Source organism: Abramis brama, assembly GCF_963993115.1.
Source record: "Abramis brama genome assembly, chromosome: 10".
NCBI classification, from domain to species: Eukaryota; Metazoa; Chordata; class Actinopteri; order Cypriniformes; family Leuciscidae; genus Abramis; species Abramis brama.
The window spans coordinates 35,257,852-35,266,077 of NC_139972.1; the positions used below are offsets into that span (position 1 = coordinate 35,257,852).

Consider the following 8,226-nt stretch of genomic DNA (forward strand, 5'->3'; position numbering starts at 1 on the left):
CAGATGAACTGATAATGATGATGACACGTGACATGAAGACAGGCAGACAAGTCCAATGAAAACAAACTAAACAGAACACAACTGTGACACAGGGGGAGCATAGTCGAAAAAAGCCCGTTGATAAAGGTTGGTAACCGGAATCAGTCTAGGAAACATCAACAAATCCAGAGGAGCAAAGAAATGAATGAGACTATAGCAGACAAATCAAATGAGTGAAAAACTAATCAGTGTGAGCGAGGCTATATGAGAAGAGATAAAACAATGTTTGATTAAACAATGATTTTTTGGCTGTATATCATAAACATTTTGGGTTGTGTTTCCCAAAAGCATCATAAGCCTAAGTAGACCGTTGCCACCAACGGTCTCCACGATAAACTTAGCTCACAATGCTTATGAGAAATCCAATCCTGTATAGTATCTATTACATTAAAAACACATCTATTTGGATGCTTTTATAATACATATAATTTTTTTGCGAATTTCAGGAAAATTTAAACCATAAACAAGAGGGTTCAGGATGGGTGGAACAATAAGAAACTGCAGTGAAAGAATAATTGACAGGCTTAGAGGGAGATCCAAAGTCGCGACCCGACTCAGAGTGACCTCACAAAAAATAGCAATAGAGAAATTTAAAAGGATCACTATGTGTGGAATACAAGTTTGATATGCTTTTCTCCTGAACTCTGTTGAACTTTTTGTACAAATGATAAGAATTTTAACATAGGAATATAATATAAAACTTAAAGGCATGATAAGAGTTGTGGTCATTGTGAAAAAGCCAAAAACATTATTAATAATAGTGTTTGCACAAGAAAGCTTGACAATTTCCCAGTTGTGACAATACACTTTCCACAGTTTGTTACCACACATAGTCAGTCTGGCATTTAAAATACCACCAATACCAATACAAAGCATTGGATAAATCCAGCTTATAGCTATTAAAACAGATAAAATCCTGGGAGTCATTATGCTGTTGTATTGTAAAGGTTTACAGATTGCTACATATCGGTCAAATGCCATTAACATTAATATTGTATTTTCATTTGATGCATATGAATAAATGACAAAAGCCTGTAAGAAGCATATTTCACGGGACACCAAGTGTGTATCAGACAGCAAATCTGTCAGTAACCTTGGGAAAAAAGCAGCTGTTCCAAACACAGAGTTGATGGACAAACATGCAATCAGAATGTACATGGGCAGGTGTAAAGTCCTTTCCAGACAAATTGCAATAATTATAAAGGCATTAAAGAATATAATAGCACAGTATAAAATAATTCCCAAACTGAAGAAGGTATATTTTATGTACCCAATATTTTCAAACAACATCAAGTAAAAATATGTTCCATTTTCCATTTTTCGTTAAGCAAAGGATGGATTCATTGACCTGAGGATGAAAGAAGACACAGTTCACGTGATTTTTACCTCAAAAAAAGATTGTTTGGTAACACTTTATTTTACATTGTCCTTGTTACATGCTACATGTAGTTAATATAGTAATAACTATAAATGATGCATAGGTACACGCAACTAACCCTAAACCTATTCTTAATCCTAACTCTAACCCTACAGTAAGTACATTTAGTTCATTAATATTACTCTGCACCACTGCATTGTAATAAGGACACCTTAAAATTTAACCTTAAAGTGTAACCAACTGTTTTCATGCTTGTCAGCTTTGTATAATTGTAGCCACAATGTTTAATAAATCATGTGAATATGAATTATTTAGTCAGTTTAACAATATTCATGTACATGAAATGGCATTACCAGAAATACCTTCTGTGATACGATCTGGCATTACCATCACTTTATCTTCAGAGAATGTGTAAATGTGCAGGGAATTAGGTCTAGCCTATGTGTGCTCTGTTAAGAAGACCTAAGAATCACCATGCTCTTTTATATAGCATAAAACAAGTCTCTGAAGACCTCTCTGCTGTGGCTTGACTTGCATAAACAGCACACCAGAAGTTTTCCTTAACTAAAAACATTAAAAACGTGGCACAGTGGGTAAAAATCTTGTAACTCTAAATGTACTGATAACACAGACACAATAATGAGGTTGTGAGTTTTTGGGAAGGTATTCTAGTTGAAATTAAAATTTTACATATTATGTAAAGTGTCAGTGGGAATATGGTACTATAGAACTAGATTCATACACCATGTTCTCAGTTGTGTTTGTCTTTTACATGACAAAAAGTATGTCTTAATACAGATCTATAATCATATAGATCTGTGTATAATTTAGGCAGTATGTGGCATGTGAACCTCTCCTAATATATGCTCACAGCAATGTCTGTGAATGTATTTCAGAAACTTTCAGAAACCCTCCACCTTCTCCAGATCCACCTGTATAGATCTGCAACGGGGTTATTTCATGTATGTTACATGTCCAGCAGCAGCATGTCTCACATGCTCATAGCAATGTCTGTGAATGTATTGGCAGTAGCAATATATTGGCAGTCTCTGTACTTGTTCTGCAGCAGCGTAGCAGATCTATTCCGCCAATACAAAATACATTAACATTGCCATATCCATTACCATAACCATGCCAATCTCTCTGAGTGTTGTCATGACAGAAATATATATGTATGTTAGAATGGCACAATGCACATAATTTCAAGTTTCTTGTATTGATAGTAAAATATTAATTTTTATTAATCTGTACTGTGATAGTTTTCATTTTTCATGTATTTAAGTATTTTTTGTCTAATTAGTTTATTTATTATTTGTGTCTATTTATCCTCATCATATTCAATTCTAGCAAACAACATGAGCACGAGAGCAAGCACGAGAGATGCACATGAAAGAGATATGGAACATAAGGAAGAGTTAAACAGCACTGACAAAACTGTTGTCAGCGTTGGTTGCAGGCAATGAGGATAAAGTCAGGATCTAGAGATCAGGCATCAGAGGTCCCCACTTCACAACATGAGTCCCTTTGTCTCACTGTGATAAAAATCTCTATACAAACATTGGCTCAGAACCACAACAAATGGACAGGGAACTGTAAGAAACATGTCTTATACGTCTCCTTATTCTCCCAGGGAATTGTGCACACATAGTGAAAACTGTATCTGGAATAACAGCCATTGTAATCTCACCCACTTACATAGAAATGGACATCTGGGTGATACCTCAACCAATTTACATCAAGTTTGGATTCTACGAGTTCAGAACACTTCCACAAGGGCTTTGAGAAAGGTTTGGAAAATTAATAAAGCATTTCCAAGGTTCTAAATTCATGGTTTTATTTAACTATGTATTTTGTGACAATACAACAAGCTCCATAGGATGGAAAGGTGGGACGTGATGGGTGGACACTTGCTACGACCCAATCACACCACTACATTAGGAAGGCGAGAATTAGTAATCCCCTCCGAAAGGAATAAAAGCTTTCCCAAGCGAACACACCCTCGTTCTGAGTTTCTGACCTGACGAGGGAAGGAACAACAGCACGACCAAGGTTATACTCTTACAAGTAAACCTTCACCCGCACAGACCTACATCTAGCTCTAAATTACTCGCTATGTGACAAGGACCCTTTGAGGTCACAGTGGGGGGCACAATTATGAGGTAGTTTGAATGGACAGGAGCGGAGCACATCAGATATATCACCTCAACCTCCTTAAAAAATGGAGTGAGGCGGAGTCAGTGATGTTAGCGACGGCAGTGAGTGGGGAGGAAGATCTCAGGCCAGAATTGAGCACAAAAATCCAATCTCAAGCTCTGCCCCCAGGAGGAGATCACCTCTCGCCCTCGCAGCTCACTGATGTAACCAGTTTACAAGCAGAATTTGCAGACGTGTTCTCACCCCTGCTTGCCTGGTTGAACGAATCTCATTCATCACCATATTGAGACCGAGCCAGGCCTGGTGGTCCACAGCCGGCCATATCGTTTACCTGAACACACAAAAAAGGTGGTTCAGACTGTATTCGACACTATGCTAGACATGCCTAAAATGGACGGCTCTGTGCGATTCTGTGTGGATTACCACAAGGTGAATGCTGTGTCAAAATTTGACGCATATCCATTGCCACGGGTTGACGAATTCCTTGATCGGCTTGGTGCAGCTCGATTTTATTCGACACTGGATTTAACTAAATGGTATAGGCAGGTCCCCTAATTGTCTATATCCAAAGAAAAAAATTGCCTTCGCAGCACCGTTTGGATTGCACCAATTTGTTACGTTTCCTTTTGGGTTGTTTGGGACACTGCCCACTTTTCAGCGTCTCATGGACCAGATCCTCCAGCCGCATGCATAATATCAAAATATACACAGTAATAAATTATAAATTTAAAGCTTGACTAAAACGATGTGCCCTAAGAAGTTTCTTACAACAATCCACAGAAGCAGCATTCCGAATAGATGCAGGTAGTGAGTTCCGTAACTTAGGTGCATTAAAGGAAAAGCAATGTTCCGAAGATGGAAAAAAGCAACCTTTGTTATGTTTTTAAAATGAGAATTAAAAGTCACCTAAGCATCAAAAATCACGCCCAAATTATGCACCTGGCCAGAAGGGGACATTAGGGTATTGTCTAATGAAAGTTTAAAATGATTACACTTATTGACATTAGATGGAGTGCCAATTAATACAATTTCAGTTTTGGAACAATTTAGTTTAAGAAAGTTGTGTTTCATCCATGCCTTGATTTCCAACAAACAGGCAGAGAGAGTCTCTGAGAGAGACCAAGTACAGCACTATCGAAAAAGAGTGCTTAGCGATCAGATGGGCCATTCTCATCCTCCGCTATTATCTCCTGGGACGGGAGTTCAGTGTGGTCTGCAGTGGGAGAGAGAGAGAGAGGAGAAAATTTTCCCAGTACTTTCAGCATCTGGCTCATATTTGCTATCTCAAACATATTCTCAAAACTATAATTTTCAACATCTTCAAAATCAATAATTTGATCGATGACAGCTTCTTCACCAGATCCACCATAAAGTGACAGTGAGACTAAACACATTCAGTACTTGCTTTGCAGTAAATCGCTGAGCCATTTCAAGTTTTGCTGATGATACTTCCTATTCTTTTGTTTTTTGTATGTGGTAACTAATATATAATATTAAACTAAGATATAATACTCTAATGACTGCAAGTTGACATGTAGTTGCAAAGTTCCCTTTCAGTTCGGTCATGGTCGACGTAGTCGGCTGATTGGGATCACGCCTAGGGAGCCTGTCATCTTCGAGTATTGATAAAACGAGCCAATGCACACACAGGTGTGCGAGCTTTGCCTCCATGCTCCGCCCCGCAGCGTGGGTATAAATACGGAAGTGGACGCATGCACCACTTGTCTTTCGATTCGGAGCCGATCGGTGTTCATGACGGTGTCTCTGAAGAGTGTTGATTCATTCAACAAGTGAGTGTGTCGGTGCTTCTTCTAGAAGTCTCTCCTGGTGCTGGTGGTTCTACAGCGCGAGCAGTGGTCGCGAGCCTTCTAAGCTCTCAACTGCTGTTTTAACAGCATTCCCTTTTTGTGTTTGTTTGTCTGACGGCCGGTTGAGGGCGAAGAAAGTGAGTGCTTCACTGGTACAGGCTGCATCATCCCTGTCAGTGTTGCCGCGATCATTCCCCTGTGTGCTCCGGCACTGTTGAGAGTTTTTCATTTTCTGAAAGAGCAACACGGGTGCGTTTGCATCTTTGTCAAGATGTCATTCCATCCGTGCATTTCTGGATGCGATCGTTTCCTGTCCCCCTCTGATGGTCACATTAGTTGCATCACGTGTTTGGGTTACAGCATGCTGAAGCATGCTTTGTGAGAACATGACTATCGCGGTGTTGAGATCAAGACTTGCCTTTGTCCGCAAAGGTGGAGTCCCCATTACCATGCCCCACCTTAGGGTGCTGTGTGCGATGGGTGATCAGAGGATCATTGTGATGGCTTCCCCACCCGGTAACTAATCCCTGTGGGCCCCTCACGCCACAGCCGGTGGAGTTCCCCATTGAGCATGCTGGTCCCTCTGTAATGGACCGATCATCCGTTTCCTCTGGGCCCCTCCAGAGGACAGGATGCCGATTGCAACATTGGAGGGTGAGCTGAGCTCTGGAGATGACAACTTGGCTGCGTTATACCCTTCAGGGAGTGTAACTTTGCCCGAGCCAGATCCAGAGATGTCAGCTATGCTGAAACGGGCCGCTGAGGCTGCAAGGCAATCCCTCCAGTGGAGCGGTCTGTCACGACACAGGTGCACCTGTGTCCGGCGGCTGCTGCCTCTTGGATGGGTTGATCCTCGTCTCCCCTCTAAGGCCTGTAAGTTCTCATCCATTCTTACGGGCAGAGCTTACAAAGCCTGTGGGCAAGCCGCTACCTCTTTGCATACCATGACATTACTACAGGTCTACCAGGCCAAGGCACTCATGGACATGCACAAGGTTAGTCCAAAGCGTGCGCTCATAGGTGAGCTCCGCACCGCAACCGACCTCGCCCTCCAGGGTACGGCTGTTGCGGCTTGAGTGATCGGTCTGGCAATGTCCACTTTAGTGGTCCAGGAGCGCCATCTCTGGCTCAACCTGGTCGATATGGGGGATGCGGACAAGGTTCAGTTCCTGGACTCCCCTATTTCCCAGGTTGGGCTGTTCAGCGACACGGTAGAGAACTGTGCCCAACAGTTCTCTGCCGCCCAGGTGCAGACGGAGGCCATCCGGCACATCCTGCCCCAGCAGCCCGCTGCTGGCTCCACCTCGCCGCCGGTGGCAGATCCTCCGCCTGCTCGTCACCGGGGGCATCCCCCTGCCGCCACCTCCACTCCCGCTAGGCCACCGCAGCAGCCTCCAACCAGGCCTCAATGTGGAGCCAGCTGCAGGCAGGCTGCCCAGCCCGTCTCGGGCGCTGCCAAACCAGGTGGCAAACGTCAGACCAAGCGTCCCTGAGACAGGCCACCCAGGGACGGCAGAACGAGCTCTTCAGATGGTACCCAAATTGTCAGAAAAGCAAATTCCTCTGTTCCTGGGTCCCAAGAGGGCCAGCCTGGCGGTGTGCAACCCTCTAAAGCCTTGCACCCCTCAGCCCCCTCTTATGTCGCTAGCCGGCAGCTGCGTGCGGTTCGAGGACCCAGTCAAATGCCTTCTCGCGCACCCCCCGCCGACCCTTGGAGACAGGTAAGTGTTGCACTGCACACACAGACCCCGCTTCGGGCCGCCCCCGGGCCTTCCGAGCTGGGTCCCTGTCCTCAACCTTGCTGCCCCATCAAGGGTATGTCTGTGGTGCCATGGTCCCCTGGCCCGGTTCGTAGAAGCTTAAAATGCTCCCAACCAGTCCAGCTGGCTCCTTCGTACCAGCAGACTCGGCTTACGATTCAGGTCGGCTGGCATCCGCCCAGTCAGCACTATTTGCTTCACTTCTGTGTTAAGCGAATGTGCCCCTGGCAGGCACGTGGACATCGCAGTCCTACTGGCGAAGGATGTGATTGAGCTGGTTCCTCCAGCTGATATGAAGACCGGCTTCTCTAGCCCGTACTTCATGGTACCCAAGAAAGGAAGTGGCTAATCTTGGACCTGCGAGTTTTGAATCGGGCCCTTTTCGAAGCTTCCGTTCAAGTTGCATTTTCAAATGCTCCATCCCCGAGATTGGTCTGCAGCGTTTGACCAGATGGACACGTATTTCAGATCTCTATCCTTCCGCAACCAAGGCCATGCCTGTGTTCTTGCGTTCGAGGGGTCGAAGTCTCAGTACAAGTCCCACCCTTTGAGTGCTACATAGCCAGTTGGGTCTTCAGGTCAACTGGGAAAGAGTTAACTCGTTCACGGACTGAGATTCTCTTTTCCGGTTTGGAGATGGACTCGGTTTAACACGTACCTCAAGAGGAATGTGTCTGGTCGGTGCTAGACAGAAGTTAGAAAGGGTCCCACTGAAACTTTTCAGAGGCTCCTGGGGCATATGGTAGATGCAGCCGCAAATAAATCGGCTTCCTCCAAATGAAGACCGCTTCAGCACTGGCGTTTTAATGGGGATCCCTTTCAGTCGGTATGTACTTCGTCGAACATGACCGAACTGAAAGGGAATGTCTCGGTTACGTATGTAACCCTCATTCCCTGAAGGAGGGAACGGAGAGGTAGTCCCGTCGCCACTATTGCTGGACCACCGCTGACTCCGGGCTCCACTCGGCTCCTCAGCAAAAAACAAGTGGTGCGTGCATCCACTTCCATATTTATACCCGCGCTGCAGGGTGGAGCGTGGAATCAAAGCTTACACGGCAATTTGTGCATTGGCTCGTTTTATCAATAC

The 8,226-nt window shown here is 44.4% G+C and overlaps 1 protein-coding gene across 1 annotated transcript; it reads right to left on the reverse strand.

The window, feature by feature from the left end:
- Positions 1-438: 438 nt before the first annotated feature.
- On the reverse strand, positions 439-1,356 carry LOC311091050 (olfactory receptor 6N2-like; the record flags this gene model as incomplete). Its single annotated transcript, XM_084126781.1, has 1 exon — positions 439-1,356. One exon carries the CDS (start codon positions 1,354-1,356, stop codon positions 439-441), a length of 918 nt encoding a protein of 305 aa, XP_083982907.1.
- Positions 1,357-8,226: the final 6,870 nt, after the last annotated feature.